General features: G+C 40.1%; 4 protein-coding genes across 4 annotated transcripts; 3 read left to right on the forward strand and 1 right to left on the reverse strand.

Moving 5' to 3' along the window:
• The first annotated feature begins 963 nt into the window (after positions 1 to 963).
• Positions 964 to 1,686, forward strand: LOC117911600. The gene has a single exon (XM_034826004.1). The coding sequence runs from the start codon at positions 964 to 966 to the stop codon at positions 1,684 to 1,686; it is 723 nt and encodes a 240-aa protein (XP_034681895.1).
• Positions 1,687 to 3,014: 1,328 nt separating this feature from the next.
• On the forward strand, positions 3,015 to 6,601 carry LOC117911220 (probable L-type lectin-domain containing receptor kinase S.5). Its single transcript, XM_034825494.1, has 3 exons — positions 3,015 to 4,324; positions 4,505 to 5,305; positions 6,301 to 6,601. Exons 1-2 carry the CDS (start codon positions 3,073 to 3,075, stop codon positions 5,275 to 5,277), a joined length of 2,025 nt encoding a protein of 674 aa, XP_034681385.1. The 5' UTR covers positions 3,015 to 3,072; the 3' UTR covers positions 5,278 to 5,305; positions 6,301 to 6,601.
• Positions 6,602 to 9,263: 2,662 nt separating this feature from the next.
• Positions 9,264 to 10,679, reverse strand: LOC117911222 (transcription termination factor MTERF6, chloroplastic/mitochondrial). The gene is made up of 2 exons (XM_034825496.1): positions 10,554 to 10,679; positions 9,264 to 10,357 (listed from the first exon to the last, which is right to left on the reverse strand). Exon 2 carries the CDS (start codon positions 10,350 to 10,352, stop codon positions 9,357 to 9,359), a length of 996 nt encoding a protein of 331 aa, XP_034681387.1. The 5' UTR covers positions 10,353 to 10,357; positions 10,554 to 10,679; the 3' UTR covers positions 9,264 to 9,356.
• Positions 10,680 to 10,720: 41 nt separating this feature from the next.
• Positions 10,721 to 18,662, forward strand: LOC117911221 (pentatricopeptide repeat-containing protein At4g38150). Its single transcript, XM_034825495.1, has 2 exons — positions 10,721 to 12,028; positions 18,010 to 18,662. Exon 1 carries the CDS (start codon positions 10,865 to 10,867, stop codon positions 12,002 to 12,004), a length of 1,140 nt encoding a protein of 379 aa, XP_034681386.1. The 5' UTR covers positions 10,721 to 10,864; the 3' UTR covers positions 12,005 to 12,028; positions 18,010 to 18,662.
• Positions 18,663 to 18,867: the final 205 nt, after the last annotated feature.

An 18,867-nucleotide genomic window follows, 5' to 3' on the forward strand; every position in this document is an offset into this window, starting at 1 on the left:
CTTTACTTGCATCCTCTTTCCTTCCTAGACTTGATATCTATTGATATAGGAGTAAAAGGAAATTTAATAAAGTCCAAGGACTCCTCTTATTCCTTCTATAGAAACTTGGTTGAATGTGATTTCTCACTGATCAAACGATCAAGTGGCAGACATGGTCAAGTAAAGAAACCAATGATTTTAAACAATGTAGATAAGTTCTCACATCCCTTGACAAGTGACTAATCTGCTTTCAAGACAGACAATTGTCAGCAGCCAAAGCAAACGTACGACCAAGCTGGGCTACATCCTTTATAGTCAGAAAAATGATATTTCTTATGGAAAACTCTATCAACTTATGCAATAAAATATTGTGAAGAGTAGAAAACTATCTGGGATGGTTTTAGTGCTCTTTCATCATGTCTTAAGCATATGACTAGCATTGCTTCTGTTACCTTATCAAGAGCTAATCAATCTGGAGATTTAGTGTAATTATGATCTTAAACTGAGTTGGTGGATGAAGAAATCAAGTCTATAAAAGAGAGATTCACTTATACACCCATGACCCATCCTTTGTTAGTCATGTAGCCTCAGCAGGATGCTGAACACCTGCAATTTATTTGCATGTTTCATTGATACTTTGAGTAAATGACTGGCATCATGAAGGATAAATCTCAGAGCCAGAGGCAATAAGTAACCCATATGTGCTTATCCCATGGCATTAGATTCCAGCAAATGCTTTCTTGGTCCCTCACTCAACCCTCTTCTCCCCACCTTAACCATTATTACATCCACATAACTAAGTTATTCTCTATTTGTAAAACTTAAGCAAAGTATCTACCCTAAAGAATATGTTGGAGGAGCCCTTTTTCATTACTCAAAGACAAGCCAAACTTGCCACCCCCTTCCACTTTATATAAGCTACAGCCATCTCCACCCATACTCCAAGATAGGGCCAGCAAAGAGATCGGAAAAAGGAACCCACCAATGAGGATAGAGGTTTCTCACCCAATCCACCCCCAACACAAGCTAAAGCCTGAATACACAGAGATCCCTTTCAACTGTGATGGATGCAAAGAAGCAGGTATTGGCCTCAAACACAGATGCCAGCAATGTGAGTTTGACTTACACAAGTCATGTGCAGTGGCTCCTCCCACCATTACTCATCCCTTCTACAAGAAATGTGAGTTCCAATTCTTACACCAACCCCCCGGGGCAGCTTTGAGAATATGTGATGCATGTGGGAAGGATGTTCTAGGGTTTGTTTACCACTGCAAGAGATGTGGCTTTGATCTGCATCCTTGCTGTGCAAATCTTCCACAAGTCCTAAATGATGGGGAAAGAAACCTTTATCTGTGTCTCAAGCTTTCAAATTCATGCTACTGCTGTGGGGGCAAAGGGCCAGGTTGGTCTTATAGGTCCAAGTGCAAGACCTATAATCTTCATGTATCATGTGTGAAGAAGCTGCTTCTGGAGAATTGGCAGGCCATGCATCTGAAAGTGGACAGTAACAAAGTTAGGGAGTTGCAGACTAGGATCCCCAGCCTTGGAGGAACATTGAAAGACCATCATGGAGGTGGAAGGGGAGGAGGGAAGGCAAGCAAGTGTTCTCAGATAGCCACTGGTGCCATTAGTGCTGTTGTCTCTGCCATCCTGGGAGATCCCACTGCTATAATAGCTGCAGCTGTTGGGGCTTTGCTATTCAAGTAGCTAGAAGGGAAAGTAGCTTGAATATGCTACATACGCATATACATATATATTCAGTTCTCTTTGCTATCGCTTCCTTAATTAACTCCCTTATACGTAAATAAATGTGTGAATGCTTAATTGCACACATATATATAAGGAAATTGTTGTTGTCTTATAAGTTCGAATACCCATTACACCAATAAACTGGATGTAACTATTGTTCTCTCTCATGTAAGTATTGTTCGCTCTAAATCTAATATTGGACTCTTATGATTTTAAAATTTATATGTAAGATTAAGAAGAATCTATACATATAAAGCATTAGGAATTTTTTCCCAATTTAATCAAATCAAGGATGTTAATATACATTTATGAAGAACTAGTTAAGCCCATTATTAATGAATAGTCAAAGAAAAAGATGATTTAGTCTTGTTCTAGAAAGATCAATAATTTGACAAGTAATACACATGATTGTGGTGAAAAGGCAGCAGGTCAAGAGACGGGGGAGAAACAGCCGCACGGTGCATGTATGGCCGCTATAAGAAGACAAGGGTTGGGAAATATATCATAAAAGAAAACATGCAAGTGGGCTTGGTGGAATGAGAACTTCCAATGCGGTTGAAAGAGAGGGGAAAGAGGGAAGATCAGATGATGACCACTAAATAACAGAATTGAAAAAGAAAGACTCCTAACTTTCGTAGACAATGATCTGCCAACTCTTCCTACATGGCCTGCTTGACTGGTCTTTAACTACCAATCAAACCATGTTTATATTTTTACACTGACTTTGGGGCTTCTTCATCAAAAGTCCAGATGGGCTTTTTTGACCAAACTTAGCAACATGTTTTAAAGTCACTATTTCTGCGTCCACGCACAGTAACCAGATGATCAGGGTGCCCTAAGTATTTTTCTAGCTAGTTTTGACTTTGGCCCTTGGCCCTTAGCCCTTAAACTTCTCATTCTCCTCTCATCATTATCCCTTTCTTAATGGGCAAGGAGATGTCACTTAGCATCACGTTTTCACGGGGTTTGAAGCTTTCTTTGCTCTATTTCATTGTTCATTCCTTTTCTTATTAGAAGTCAATATAATTTAGTTGTTAAGGCATATTTTATTTGGATACTTCAGAATGAAGCTTAGGATTAGGAAAAATACAGCCTGCAACTTGCGTGGCGCTCACCTTCAACTTCAACTTGATCTTCCGCGTAATGTAATCTATATACCACCTAATGTAATCTATATTTCCCGGAAAATTTTGTTGAAAAAATCAACTGGAACACGAGAGAGAGTTTTGGGCATGAAACTATTGACTTTTTTTTCTTTTTGACCACTCCCAAGATAATTGTAGAAGACTATCAAACGGTATGACTTGGTTATTTAGATTGGTGGGTTGGATATAGAGAAGGAGAATGATAATTATGAAACCAAAAATGGGTAGAAACTGGGTCATCTTCCTCCTCCTTGTGACCTCTGGGGTGGTCATGGCTTCTGCAGCTGAAGTGCTGGTGACCCAATTCTCTTATAATGAATTCAATGAGGAGAGGGACACTGGTAGCTTTAAACTTTTAGGGCAGGCCTCCATTGATGGTGGAGCTCTTCAGTTAACTCCCGACACCTCCAATGATGACTACGTAAAGATCAACAAAAGCGGCCGCATTTTCTGGCCTAAATCTTTTAAGCTGTGGGATTCCAATGGCGATGAAGAAGACGGCAACCTCGCCTCTTTCGTCTCCTTTTTCGTCATTAACATCTATAGGCAACCAAGCTGGAATGCGGGTGAGGGCTTTGCTTTTGTGATTGCACCCAATCTTACCATACCTGAAGCAAGCTACGGGCAATGGATTGGCCTCACCAACGCTACCACCGACGGTGACCGCACCAACCAGATCGTGGCGGTGGAGTTCGACACGGAAAAGCAAGACTTTGATCCGGACGACAACCACATCGGCCTTAATATCAACTCGGTTCGCTCATACACGACTGTCTCTCTCACCCCTTCTGGGATAGAAATTTCTCCTGAAGAAGGGACCAACTACAGCGTCTGGGTCCAATACGATGGCCAAGCTAAGGTGATGGAGGTGTACATGGGGAAAGAAGGGGATCCCAAGCCGAGCTCACCGCTTCTTAGAGATACTATAGACCTCAAACATTACGTGAAGCAGGAATCTTACTTCGGGTTCGCTGCTTCCACAGGCTACTCAGCAATCCAGTTGAACTGCGTTTTGAAATGGAAGTTAGACATGGAGATTTTACCCGGAGACAAAGGGTTCATGTGGTGGTTGTTGTCCATACCTGCGGTGATATTGATCTTGGTAGTGGTAGGTGGGATTGTGTATCTGAATTACAAGAAAAGAAGAGAGGGAGGGAATAGAGAGGAAGGCAATGTGCTGGGGGACTTGAGGAGGTTGACAGGGATGCCCAGAGAGTTCAGGTATAAGGATTTGAAGAAGGCGACCAAAAACTTCGATGAGAGTACGAAACTGGGGCAGGGTGGATTTGGAGTTGTTTACAAAGGCGTTTTGCAAGAGGATGGTGATGATTCCACCACTGAGGTTGCTGTAAAGCAATTCTCTAGAGACGACATCAAAGGCAAAGGTGATTTCATGGCGGAGCTCACCATCATTCACCGCCTTCGCCACAAACATCTTGTCCGGTTAGTCGGTAATTTTCTTCTACATCCCCTTTCACAACCCTTTACTCTCTTGTCCACGATTGAATTCATCAATTTAGTAGGCCACAACCCCATCTTCATTTCTGTTTCTTTTCGGTTTTCTTTAGTCTGTAGTATGATCAATGACCTGATTTCAAGCTTATAGATTAACATCCATGCTTTTTGTTTAGGGTGGTGCTACGAGAAAGGGAAGCTCCTCCTAGTCTACGACTTCATGCCAAATGGGAGCCTAGACAAGCACCTATTTGGGGATCACTATGATAATACGCTGAATTGGGAACGCCGATACAACATAGTTACGGGCGTAGGGTCAGCACTTCTTTACCTGCATAATGAGTTCGACCAGAAGGTGGTGCACCGTGACCTCAAAGGCAGCAACATCATGCTTGACTCCGCCTTCAATGCCCGGTTGGGTGACTTCGGCCTTGCCCGAGCCTTGGACAATGACAGAAGCTCCTATGCTGAGTTAGAACTAGGTGGGTTCCCAGGAACCATGGGCTATGTTGCTCCAGAGTGCTTCCACACACAGAAGGCCACGGTCGAATCTGATGTGTATGCTTTCGGAGCAGTGGTGCTTGAGGTGGTGTGTGGAAGAAGTCCTGGAAGTGAAATCTCTTACAACCAGCGTCTATATAGCTTGGTAGATTGGGTTTGGATGTTACATCGAGAAGGGCGGATTGTAGAAGCTGTGGATGAGAGGCTTGGGAACAATTATGTGGATGATGAAGCAAGAAGACTTCTACTTCTGGGGTTGGCCTGTTCACATCCCTCAGCCAGTGAACGGCCAGCAACACTGGCCATTGTCCAGATTCTATCAGGTTCTGTCTCAGCCCCCCATGTACCTCCATTCAAGCCAGCCTTCACATGGGCCTCCATGGCTAGCCTCACCACCCCCACAACCACCAGCATCATACTTCCTAGCATAGCATCCTTGTCTCCTTAAATCAATTGTGGAACTGAGGATGATACTGTAAGGGGGTGTTTGGTACACGGGAATAGGGACTGGGAATAGACATCTCATTCCTTTTCTTCCTTATTCCTATGTTTGGATAAATGTTAAGAAGGCGGAAATGAAATAAAAAATTATTCCGGTAGAAATCAAATCCAACTTATGAGTCGGATTTGCATTCATTAAAAGTAGGTGGTATTCTGATTCATTAAACCTATTTGATAATATAAAATAACCTAAATTATTATTTTACCCTCTTATCTTGTTTTTCAAACCCGATGTTTATCTTCTTTGTAAAGGTAGAGATCCATTCATCATCCACTTCTTATCTCTTTTTTTTTTCTCTTTTTTTTTTCTTAGTAAAATATAATTCTATAGTTTTTTTTGCATGACAAATTATTTAAAATTTTGATAAAAAAAAACGAATATTTAAAATTTTTTAAGGTTATGGATTTTATTGGATATGATACTTGTTGAAAATTAGAATAAATTTGAATTCTTTTATTTCCTCTTTTGAAAATAGGAAAAATATTTGCTAACTTTGAGAATTTAAATATTATAATAAATAATTTTTTTTGAAAAATATAATTTTATAACTACTTAAGCATGACAAATTATTCAAATTGTTAATAAAAATAATAATTGAATATTTGTGCATTAGGGTTATACGATTTTTTATGGTTAATTTTTTATTTATTGAGTATATATATATATTTTTTAGTCTTATTATTTAATAACAAAAAACCTCTCAAATTTTATTTTTTAAAAATAAAAGTAAAAATAAAAAAATATTTTAAATTATATGTAAGGATATTATTGTAAATTTATTTCTTTTTCATTTTCATTCCTATTATTATCAAACATTGGAATGGAAACAAATAATCATTCCAATCTTGCATTCCTAAGTTCATCCAAATGCTAGAAATGGAATCATCAAATTTATTCCATTCCACTAAAAAATAGAAAAGGAAACAAAATATTATTTTCATTCCCTATTCCGACGTACCAAACACTCCCTAAAGGGCTTCATCTCCTCTCCATGTTGGGAATTTTCAATTTTGTATATATGTAACTAGTTGTTTTAATATACTTCTAGTAGTCTTGTGCATTTGGGAATTTGCCGCATTTTCCTGATCTTCTTCTGTAGATAGAACCCAAGGCCTTGTTAGATTGGCAAGTCTTCTAAGGATCATGCTGCAATAGGTTCATTTCTCTGTAACCAGTTTTGATAGATGTACTTGCAAATTGTTGGTTTCTCATGGGAAATCAAGTGAAATGGGCATTTTTGTTTTGTTTAGAACTTAACAGTTACACAGCATCCATTGATCATCAGATAATCCACTGTTTGATCTCGTAAATAACCAAATTGGCACCAGCGACTAGCCTCAACTTATGATTCTGTTCTTGCATGACATCAATGTTGGCCTCAACTTAAGACATCTAATGATTTTGACTGTAGTGGTATATATTCTCCAAGAGAGTGACACCTTAAATGTCAGTAGCCAAGTTGACCTCTGCAACTAGCCTGGAGTTCTGATACTGATGCTTTTCTTCAATGTGGAGACTAGGAGAGAAGCTGGCATCTAATGCCAAACATATCTACCCGCTTGATTTTTCTCTGTTCTGATTCATTTCAGATTTCAGAAATAAATTCTCAGATATTTTTTTATTTAAAATTTTTCTTTCTTTCCTCTTTTAACTACTCTATAACAAAACTAAACCTTGTTAGTTAGCTCACCGCCAGGTTATACCAAAATATTCCACTAGATGTTCTAGAGAAAGTGTTAGACAGGCATAGATTAACATGTCAAAGATCAGGGCTGATCATGTCAAAGATTCCAGATGGGGAGGCTTCTCCCAGAACGGTAGATGATTACCAGCCTTACTGAAATAATCCAGAGCGATCTTTCTGTAATATTCCACATTGAGTGGCAGTCTGTGTCTGGTTACTTGTATTATTACTGCAAGTATCCTGAAGGTAGAGCAAGCTCAAGATTTTTTATATTCAACATCTCTGCCAATTATCTTAACAGTCCACACAGGATTTCATGAGAGGTCCATGACCAACTATTTGAAACATGAACAAATAAGCAAACCTTGAAGGATGGCTTCCCATGTAAATTAGATTAATATTACTTCTGAAGCCTGGCACTATGGTATCTCTGATCATTTGTAAAATTGGTCAATGGGGCTATTGCTCATTAGATTATATCACAGATTATTATGGCATTACATGTTACCGTATAGTGGTTCCCAAGAAGTAAGACTCCATCATTAGATTATAAAATAATTGAAGACCTCCATTATTTCCTTTACAATGATGATCAAGTTTATCAATGCAAGTCATGCTAAAGGTCTATGCTGTCCTACTAACTTCAATCTGAACTAAGAGAAATTGCATCTGGAGCACATAGATTTGTACACGCCCTGCATTTTTACTACTCTACTCGTTATAACAACTGATCAGGAAAGGCCCCCCAATTAGGAATCTCTCAGAACCGAATGTAGAAGTATTAGACTAAACCACAGGATTGAACTGTGACAGTGATAAATAAGTTTAACAAAGGCACACAAACCAATGAAGAACCCAGAACTGATGGCACTTAAAAACAGTGCTCCTGCATATATCCAGAAAATGGGAACTCAAACCACATTTGAGATATAAGAACAGGGATTAATATAGCTTCTTTTAAGCATCTCTGACTAGAATCAAATCACTCACCCTCACAGGTACAACTTGAGGATTTCTAACTCAACTTGAGATTCTACCTCATCTTATCCTCACTTTGTGCAACCTCTAGCCTCTGCCAAATGCTTTCTGTCCTGGTTTCCTCATTTCAGCAACACTCAACATTCCCTTCCTCTTGTCTCTTACTGCCAACATTCTTACTTCTAAAGCAAGATTAGTCTCGTAAAATGTCCTGTAAAATTTGTAAGTTAAAAACTAAATCACCCTCACCGAACTAACACCTCTTGCAACCTTGATCTGTGGTTCTAAGTGTACTCTCCAACCTAGTGAACAATAATAAACAGACATTGATAACATTGGGATGGCTATTTTGTTAAAACAAGTAACCATCAGTCCTGGACCTCCTGGTTACTTAACAGTGAGGGTGTCTGGATGCAAAAAGGGGAGCTATCTACAAAAGCCAGCAACAGGGACTTGAAATTTGGTGCCTTCTAACGTGGAAAGGATGTACAGATGTGGGCATTGTGAGCCATTTGGATATATATCATATATATTGCTGCAATAATCTAAGTTATCCAACAAGCTCCTGAACCATAAAAACCAGACAAAGTACAGTGACTGACATTAATATTTCCTATGGAAGTAAATTCTACAAAAGGTGGTCCAATTAGGGGACTCCAAGTATGCTGTCACAATCTTTACTTCTGACAAGGAAGAATTCCTGCTGGCCTGGAAAGGTGTATCACTAAAAGCGCATTCAACACACTACCAATCCACTGAGATTCATCACAGACCCTGTGGTAAATTGGGAAAAATTGTGAACATCTCATATGCTTCCTCAAATTGAAGAAAGTGTCTTCAAGTTGTAATATCATCAAGGTTTAGTGCAATCCTAAAAAGCTCACACCCACACATAAACTGGTAATATACATTCCCAACAGGTGAACAAGAGCACATGTGAGGATGTTAGACAACTAAAACTTTCATCTACATTACCAATATTCCAAAGATTGAGAAGTCACGTGATAGAATTGCAGACTATTCATCAACCAGGAATGGTGTTCATAAACAAGGGCATCAAAGATATACAAGAATGGTCCTGTATGAAGCTGCTTTATCATGAACCTGAGCTTCAACAAACTTCATCAGAGACACATTAGAGAACAAAATTAGGTTCCTTTGATGTAAAATCTTTTGTTTTAACCATAACATAGGACTCCTATATGTTAATGCAGCTGCTGGAGACACATAGCTTAATTATTCATTGATCTGACCAAACAGAAGAGTCAAATAAGCTCTCAATATGAAGGAAATAAATTTATATTGCAAGACCAACATAACCGCTGGTTACATAATAACAGAGCAAAGAAATTGTTGCTGTACCTTAGGTAGGTCTTTCAATCAAATTAAACTTTAATAAGAACTTCTTTTGATTACAATCAAGCATTTCACTCAAGCTACATTCTATTTTCCTCTGTTCCAAAAGTTTTTGCCTCAACTCCAATGTCTTCTTTAAACCGTAACGGAAGAAGTCAGGATAGTTAACAACTTCATTAATATCTCTCTTCATTACTTCTACCAAAAAGCTTATCCTAGGTTCTAAAGAATTCTTTATGCTCTTGATCAAAATAGGGGGATAACCAGACACTAGAGCTGCTATCTGTCCATCTTCAAACCCTCTTCTCTTTAGATAAGCAACATTGGGGCTCAGAATCTTGTTTGCATCTCTACAGAAGACTTCAGGGAAATTCATTGCCACTTTTTGAAGATCCTGCTCTGTCAGACCAATTAATTTCAAGAACTCTGAAGTAGGGCGTAGCCTTTTATCAACACTATAGCCCATGATAAATGGGTATTTCTGCAAAACTTTACCAATCATCCCCTCTCTGGTAAAGCCAAGACTAGCAAGAAAGTCAACAATTTGTGTAAGCTTAGATTCAATACTATAGCTGATGAGCCGAGGATTGACCAAGATCACCTTTCCAAGTTGCTTCTCAGGGACTCCCAGTGCCTGAAAGAAAGCCAGGAGGGGACAGAGCTTCTCTTCCACACTATGAGAGAGTATGTGAGGAAATTTGGCTATGGCTGAAGCAACCTCACTGGGTTTTGTTCCCAAAGTGGCAAGGCACTGGACCATAGGGACAATCTTCTCATTGAGGCCTAGAGCAAGGATTTTAGGGCACTTTGTAACAATGGAAGGTATCTTTCTATCCTGAATACCAATGGTTCTCAAGTAAGCCCAGTTCTCAGATGCTCTGTCCCTGTGCACACCCTCTAAGCGCTTGCACTTCTTGAACATTTCATGGATGCTCTTATCATCAAAACCTTTATCCCTGAAGAACCACATGATGCTACCATTTTGAGAGCTGCTGATTTCCATATCCCCTGAAAAAGATTTGGGTTGAAACATCAATGGCATCAAAACAGAGGCAGGATTAATTTAACTCTCAGGCCACCATGATTAGAAAGAAAAGCGAAATTTTAAAATTTACAGGCATTGCAGCCAACCCAAAAACCCAATGAAATACTTGAATTGAAAATGCAAAGTATGCTAAGGATTATTCAAGAGAGAGATTCTTACCTTTTCCGAGAAAATCAGGCAAGGAAAGAGGAAAAGGCTTCTACTTCACTTGCAGTGGACCATACCCATCCATGAAAATTATGAAATTGTGAAGGCAGAGGGTGCAGCAGAGGCTCTAACCTTATCTGTTGGTGTGTATATAAGATGTTTTACAAGGCTAGTGAGAAAAGAGGCCATGGCCCGCTATTACCCTTCTTGTTTTATTAAATTACCGATTTGCCCCTAAAACCCTAAACCCTTATTGGTATTGGCCCCCAATTCCTTTCCTTGTCCTGTTGATTGAGATCAGAATCACCTAGTTTGGTGGGGAGATGATGCGGGCTTTGCAGGGTAAGGTTTCTAAGGTTGTTTTCTCTGATTGCTTGAAGGATCTTCTCCATTCATCTCATTCTTCTCCCTCCAACCCTTCACCATCGCCGTTGCCTCTACTGTTACGTCGTTTCAGCTCCATTGATGCTTCCAGTAGTACCCGTGGTGCAAGCAGGCGAGAAGATTTGGCAAACAACTCTGATCTCTTCCGTCCAACAACCGAGCCTGATGATGATACGTATGGACGACAAAGCAGCAGCAGCTGCGGCGGCGGCAGCAGCAATCCTCCTAACCCCATACCCAACAGACCCTTGAGAGGTGAGCAACGAATGAATCGTCCCCCTCCTCATATTCCCCAGAGAAAACTTGGCCTCCCCAAAGACGAGGGAGTTGATAGAGCCTCCCAAGCTTCTCCCTTTAACCAACCCTCGCCTGCAGAAAAGGTGGGTGCCACATTAGAGGACGGTTTTCTTGAAAGATTCAAGCTCGGTGTCCAAAAAAAGGAACGCCCCCAAGAAAGTGCGGCCGCTCAGCCCTCCAGAGAACAAGACGCTAGCCATGGCAAAGAGCAGCCGCCCCAAAACGCGGATGAGATTTTCAGGAAAATGAAGGAATCCGGTCTTATTCCCAATGCTGTGGCCATGCTTGATGGCCTCTGCAAAGATGGTTTGGTCCAAGAAGCCATGAAGCTTTTCGGTTTGATGCGGGAGAAGGGTACCATTCCAGAGGTTGTGATATACACTGCTGTGGTTGAGGGCTTCTGCAAGGCCCGGCAGCTTGACGATGCAGTGAGGATTTTCAGGAAAATGCAGAATAATGGCATCTCACCAAATGCCTTTAGTTACACAGTATTGATTAGGGGAATGTATAAAGGTAATAGATTGGACAATGCTGTTGATTTCTGTGTGGAGATGTTGGAGGCTGGTCACTCCCCAAATGTGGCAACATTGGTGGATTTAATCCATGAGTTTTGTAAGGAGAAAGGTGTGGAAGAAGCAAAGAATGTCATTGTAACACTCAAACAGAAAGGATTATTTGTTGATGACAAAGCTGTTAGAGAGTACTTGGACAAGAAAGGACCTCAATCACCATTGGTTTGGGAGGCATTCTTTGGGAAGAAAAGCCCACAGAGATCTTTTTGAGCTTCTTGTTTGAATGATAACTTTGTAAGTTATTATCTTCAGTCTTGATATTTCTTTCTAGTTTTAGGTCCTTTTGATTCCTTCATCCTCCTTGTTGAACCAGTGCATGAGTTCATTTTGGAGGACTATGATTTCAGATGTCACATGAGCTGTCTTTTACCTTTATGTCTCCTTAGATGTTATTGCAAAGCGTATTTAGTCTATACGATAATTAGATTGCCTTTTTGACAAGTGTTAATATAACTATGTGTTGCAAAGTTTTTTTGATAACACTATTTCATGTTCATGGCCATGGTGGTCCTAATTAATGGAAGACTGCTTTAATGGTAAATTCATGGTATGCTGAATTGTGGTTTCGACATTGGTGAAGAGTGGTTTGTTGGGCAGATTGAGGAAGAATAGGATTTAGCAAATCCAATTGGCATCTAGTAAGAAGTCAAAAGGAAAATAAAAAAGAAAAGGAATACAATGTAATGAGTTGGATATACTTGGGGTTTATTGTATGCCTCCTCTTAGGTGCTTTTAATATATTTTATCTTTTGCCCATAAAAAAAAAGAATGTAATTTTTTTTTTGATAGATAAACGCACAGAAATATATTAAAAATGGGCAAGAAAGGCAACCCAGAGTATACAGGGAGTATACAAGCATTACCTACAAAAACCGGAAACAAAAAAGACAAACCCTTACCAGCCCTCAACAAGAACCCAACCAGTCCACAAAATTAAACAAAGAAAGGGGGCCTTCAACTATGGAAGAATTAGCCCAAAATAAGAGATTACAAATGAAGGAATTTTTCAATCTTTGAAGTGATAGGACCTCATTTTCAAAAACTATCCTATTTCTTTCCTTCCATACCATCCAAAATAAGCAAAGAGGAGCTGCCCGCCAAACCTTACTATGCTTCTTATCCTTAAAGGGAGCATGCCAACCTCAAAGTGTGTCTCTAACCGATAACGGGAGGACCCAATTAACACCAAATAAGGAGAACAAGAGGTCCCACAAAACCTTCGCCTTAGAACAGTGAATAAGTATGTGATTTATCGTCTCTTCTTCATCACAACACAAGGAGCACCTGTTAGCTAAATTCCAGCCCCTCCTCTTTAGTTGGTCTTGAGTGAGCACCTTCCCCCAAGAAGCTTCCCAAGCAAAGAAGCCCACCTTGGAAGGAACAAACGTACTCCAAATAATTCTCCATGGAAACGAGACTACACTGCTGTGGTCCAGAAAATTGAAACAGGATTTTACAGAGAAAATCCCATCTTTCGTCTCATTCCACACCATCCTATCCTCCAAACCAGCATTCAGCCTCTTTCCTTGAATGATCAGAAGGAGTCTCTCCACCTCTTCCACCTCCCAATCATTGAAAGGTCTAAGGAAACGGGGATTCCACCCACCCACTTCCCCCATTGAATCCCAACAGTCCGCAACCCTCGCATCTTTAGAAATCGCTAAATCAAACAAGGAGGGATAGGCCTCACAAAGAGGAGTGTTCCCGCACCAAGTATCTTTCCAAAACCTCACCCTTTTACCATCCCCCACCGAAAAAGAAACATTATTGAGCAACAACAGCCCTTCCTTGCTGATATCTTTCCAGAGCCCCACCCCAAATCCCTCCCTACTCCCGCAAGTGCTCCAACCTCCTCTAACAACCCCAAACTTCGTGCCAATTATAAGCTTCCAATAGGAATCCCTTTCAACCGCAAACCGCCAACTCCATTTGCACAGAAGGGCCCTATTAAGAGTAGTGAGGTCTCTAATCCCCAACCCACCCTTCTTTTTATGAGAACAAACAATACCCCATTTTATTAGGTGAAGCTTCTTCTCCATCGCTCCCCTTCCCCAAAGGAAATCCCTTTGAATCTTCTCAAGTCTTAATTTAACCACTCTTGGCATACGCATTAAGGACATGAGGTAGGTTGGCATACTCGCCAAAGTGCTCCGAATGAGAGTGATTCTTCCACCCTTGGAAATGAATTGCCTCTTCCATAAGGCAAGTCTCTTGCGCATCCTCTCTTCCATTCCGTCCCAAACCGTCACCGACTTATGCGGAGCACCCAAAGGGAGCCCCAAATAGGTAGAAGGAAGAGATCCCACCTTGCAGCCCAATTCAACAGCTAGTAAATCAGCGTTCTCCACTCTACCCACTGGCAAAATTTCACTTTTATTCAGATTAATACGCAATCCAGAAGTGGCTTCAAACCACAAGAGTAACCAACTTAAGAAAGCCAATTGCTCTTGGGAATCCTCGCAGAAGACCAGCATATCATCAACGAACAGCAGGTGTGAGACTTGAATTCCTGCTCCTTCCCTTCCCCTAACCCAGCAGCCTGTAAGATAACCCCCTCTCACTGCCCTATTAATGAGGCTAGTCAAAGCCTCCATTCCTAAAACAAAAAGATAAGGGGATAGGGGGTCCCCTTGCCTTAACCCCCTAGTGCTTCGGAAAAAACCGGTTGGAGAGCCGTTGATCAAAACAGAAAACGATGCAGTGGATAAACACCATTTGATCCACCCAGCCCATTTCTCCCCAAAACCCATTTTTTACATCACTGATAGCAAAAAATCCCAATTGATACGATCGTAGGCCTTCTCTAAATCCAATTTACATAGAACCCCACTTTCCTTCCTCTTCAGCAAGGAGTCTATGACCTCATTGGCTATTAACGCTGCATCAAGAATCTGCCTACCTTCAACAAATGCATTTTGGGTAGTAGAAACCACTTTTCCCACAACCTTTTTCAATCTATTGGCTAAGACCTTTGCAAGCAGCTTGTAGAGGCTTCCCACCAAGCTGATGGGTCTAAAATCGGTCAAGTCTTTAGCCCCGCTCTTTTTTGGGATTAAGACAAGGAAGGTGGTATTCAGACTTCGGACAAACTTTCCTCTCTCAAAGAAATCTTTGAAAAATCCCATAATCTCGTCTTTGATGAAGTCCCAGCAAAAGTGCCAAAAAGCTAAGGTAAACCCATCTGGACCAGGGGCTTTGTCCCCATTCAACTCTGAAAGAGCCAGGGAAACCTCCTCCACAGTGAACATAAAAAATTAAAAAAAAAAAAATATATATATATATATATATATATATATATAATGAGTCAGATACATGGGTTCTCTGGCTTTTAGGTACCCAGTATGTGGAAATTTTCTTATAGCAATTAAATAGAATAATGCCTATATTAAAATGTTCAGAAATTGAAATTCCATATCGAGCAAAACTTTATTAGTCCATCGGACCAAATGTCTTCAATAGATTCATAGACACAAGGAATCAAACATTGGAAATCCAACATCTTGAAGGCATGAAGAGCTATTATAGAAGGAATGGAAACCTAGTTCACTTTAAAGCTCAAGTGTTGGAGTTGACCTAGGAAGGTTTCTACAAGGATCCTCCAAAAATCTATGCTAGGACTTGTGTGCCAAAGAATCTCTAGATTGCTTGCAGAACTCATGATAACCACCATAATTTTGAGGTTGTATAAAATAATTTCAACAGAAGATCTAGTTAAAATAGAGAGATTTCTCAAGAAGTTGCCCTTGGGGCCTAGGTCAAGTAGCAAGGGGCTGGTGACGGGATTTGCAAGATTCCAAGTAGAATTCCCTACGAGGAGGTAAAAAAAGTCACCTATAGACACACACACACACACACACACATAAATATACATACTCAAAAAGTTCAAGAAGAGCCTGCTCACCCTTCCTACTACAGATAATATTCCCAAAGGAATTATAGTTATAACCCGTGTCAATCTTAGGAAGTGGAGTGCCTAGCAAATTCTTAATCTTTGCCAAACCCTTAATAATTGGAAATGGTTTCAGGAAAGGAATAATATAGTAAAATCGATGGAGTGCATCAGTTTCTGTAAGTGAACTATTAAGCCATTCAAGTTCTCCAAATAGCAATCTTTTAGGTAAATGATGTATGAAAAACCCTTAGATGGCCACCTACATCAAATTATTATATGCAAGGGCTTTGGTTTGTAGGGTTTGATGAAATAAGCATAAGATTGGCTATGTCGAAGGTGTCTTATGATCTGAAATTAAAAGGAAACTATGGAAGAACTGTTAGATTGGCAATGGTTTTAGGTGTCTTACAAGCTACAATCTAAAATTAGAAGGAAAATATTGCTGGAAGGTTTCTGTAAAGGTAGCAAGAACTACAGTTTAAGCATTATGTTGCTGTAAGGTTAAGGTTTGAATGAAGAAATACACAGAGAAATAGAAAAAGAAAATAAAAAATAAAGAAGGGGAGAGAAAGGAGTGAGAGGATAGGTGTGCTGGAAGTTTTCTGTAAAGCTAGCAAGAACTACAGTTTTAGCACTAGATTCGTGTAGTAAAGATTAAGATTTGGATAAGAATATATATGTATGTATAGAGAGGGAGAGAGACAGGTGATAAAGAAAAAATCTAGAGTAAGAAACCCTCATTCCATTTTTTTTCTCAAAATTTGGAGTGGCTTAACCATGTAGGTGAAGGCTGCCCTACCTCACCAGAAATCCTGGTAGCACTGCATGTGGTAGTATTTTCTCATTGGGAATTTAAAAGCAAAATCAGCAAAAGAAAATCACTACTTTTGAGTATAAATGCAATGTTACAGGTGATTCATTAGACCCAAGATTGAACAAGAAGTTCTAGAATATGGAAAATGCATTATACTGAAGCTTAAGATGGAAGTCCAACATTGTCTGTCAAAATGGTAGCAATGTCATGCAGAATCCAGGTAAAGTTGTGAAACCAGCATTTGTTGGCCCTTTGGAGATGTCCCATTCTCTGTATGCTGTGTCTGTTTCGAACAGAACAAACATCCTTAATTTCACTTGCACCACTTTCAAAGGGTACACAGGAAAAATGGGCTTAATTCAGTGCAGTTGGCACTTTTGTATCATAATTGGTATTGCTTTCTTTATGGAACATTGAGCAAGTCTGGACTGCAATTATTCACTGGAGAAATGGGCCTATAACCAATTTGTTATGTTTTCCTAAGAACGTAGATAACAAACAACTTAGACAATACAAGGAAGAAGGCGAACTCCACATTGCAGAAGAGATGATTCATAATGCAGAAAAGATGATTCATAATGTTGAAATATCTACGTCAATTGAGTTTGTAAGCAACAAGAGCAAATCTTTTCTTATAGGTGTGTTTTTCCTAGTACCTGAAATCAAATCTGGAATCTCCTCATCCCACCCCAACCACTTGCCAACTGAGCCAGCCCCCGGGGGCTAAACAAATTTGTTCATTTACCTTGCTAAAATGTTGACTTGGTTCCAGCTTTCAGAGAGATTCATCAGGAAGTAGCTTGTTTCAGGTTATCGTTTCTCTCCCAGTTTGAGGAATCCAGCTTAAATACAAAAATATGCAGTTGGTGAGCTGCCTGTGCCCTCAGCTCTCCTTTTTGCTTAGGTTCTCTGTGGGCCAAAAGGCTCCTTGTCAGGTTCATTAGGTTGGTTGCATGTTCAACATTGGCACCTGGGGTTTCCATTAATGTGCCATGTGCATTTTCCATTCTGCCTCCCACTCTGCCACAGGCAAAACAGGCTGTTATTTGACCTTCCCTCTACTATCCACTCAAAATTGAGATATTGGAAGTTTGCATGGGTCTTCTTCTACCCCATTCCAGTGAAATTTTCTTCTTGAGGCCATCCATTCTCACCTTTCTAGTCTTCTAATGCATCTTCCTCTTGTCCACATTACTTTATTCTGGTAAAATGGGGAATTCTGGAAATCTAAGCCAAGTGATAATGGTTTTATCTTTGCCTCCCAAGGATTGACCCCAGTCTCCATTTTCTCACTGTAGGTTGTGGTTACCAGTGACCCACGGTCCTCTAAAGCAAACTTTACCACAGTCCTTTTTGTTTGTGAATTGAAGAATTAGAAGTATTACACTTACTCAAAGTTCTCATTTTTCCCATGGGTTTCTGCAGTTTGATTATGTTCTCTATGAATCAGCAGCCTATGGTTTTCTTCAACATCTTGACTTAATAAGCATTTCTCCATGATTTTTGCAGGCTGTCCCAAAAAAGTCGAGACTAATTTGATTATCGGGGAAAAGTCCAAACAATCATTTTGTGTTGGTCTTGAGGAGAAACAACCTTTGTGTCACCAAGTCCACCCAGAGAATCCTTGTGGGACTTGCTCTTCCCCATGGGTTCATTTATCCCTTTTCTGCTTTGATTCTGGGTTATGTGACAAGCATGGATGTGCATTTGCAAATGAAGGGGTAATGCAGACAAGCCTTATAGAATTCACTCACTTTATAATTCGTTGACTTGTTGAGCTGTATTTGCTTGTAAAATGCCTTTGAAGTTGTGTGTGAAGGTGGGGTATTTCTGAAGTCACCACCACCTCAAGCTGTCATCACTAAGATTCAGCTGAGTTGCTTGTTTATCACTTATCAACCTAGATCACCCTAAGCCTAAAGCCTCGTTACAGTATTCAACATCTGACGGATGACAGCCCTCCAAACATCTCAAGGTCTCACACAAGGGGTTGGCTGATTCCCCCCCACCACATGCCATGGTCGGTCATTGTTTAATCGATAAGAATTTAGTGTACAAGGTGCATCACCCCTTGGAGCTTCAGAGGGTATATAGAATTATAGATATATTCAAATGCTGCCAAAGAAGATCCCTGTGATTTGGTCGGTATTTATCTTTTCTAATAATCTAAGGTGGTCAAAACCAAGGTTCCATCCTGGTGGGTCGCTCTGGGTCTTCCTTTCATCACACTAGGTTAGTGCATCATGTAACTGCCCAAAATGAGGGCTGGGCCAGACAAATAATTATATCCTTGTAACTGCCATTGGAAGAATTCTTAGTGCTGTCTTCAACCATTTCTATATGGAGAAGACCAGGAGGATGTAGGGC

This window comes from Vitis riparia, chromosome 3 (assembly GCF_004353265.1).
Source record: "Vitis riparia cultivar Riparia Gloire de Montpellier isolate 1030 chromosome 3, EGFV_Vit.rip_1.0, whole genome shotgun sequence".
In the NCBI taxonomy this organism is placed as follows: Eukaryota; Viridiplantae; Streptophyta; class Magnoliopsida; order Vitales; family Vitaceae; genus Vitis; species Vitis riparia.

Coding starts and splice junctions, on each gene's coding strand:
- LOC117911222 (XM_034825496.1), bottom strand. CDS start 10,352: ATGGAAATCAGCAGCTCTCAAAATGGTAGCATCATGTGGTTCTTCAGG.
- LOC117911220 (XM_034825494.1), top strand. CDS start 3,073: ATGATAATTATGAAACCAAAAATGGGTAGAAACTGGGTCATCTTCCTC. Junction 4,325..4,504: donor ACATCTTGTCCGGTTAGTCG/GTAATTTTCTTC, acceptor CTTTTTGTTTAG/GGTGGTGCTACGAGAAAGGG.
- LOC117911221 (XM_034825495.1), top strand. CDS start 10,865: ATGATGCGGGCTTTGCAGGGTAAGGTTTCTAAGGTTGTTTTCTCTGAT.
- LOC117911600 (XM_034826004.1), top strand. CDS start 964: ATGAGGATAGAGGTTTCTCACCCAATCCACCCCCAACACAAGCTAAAG.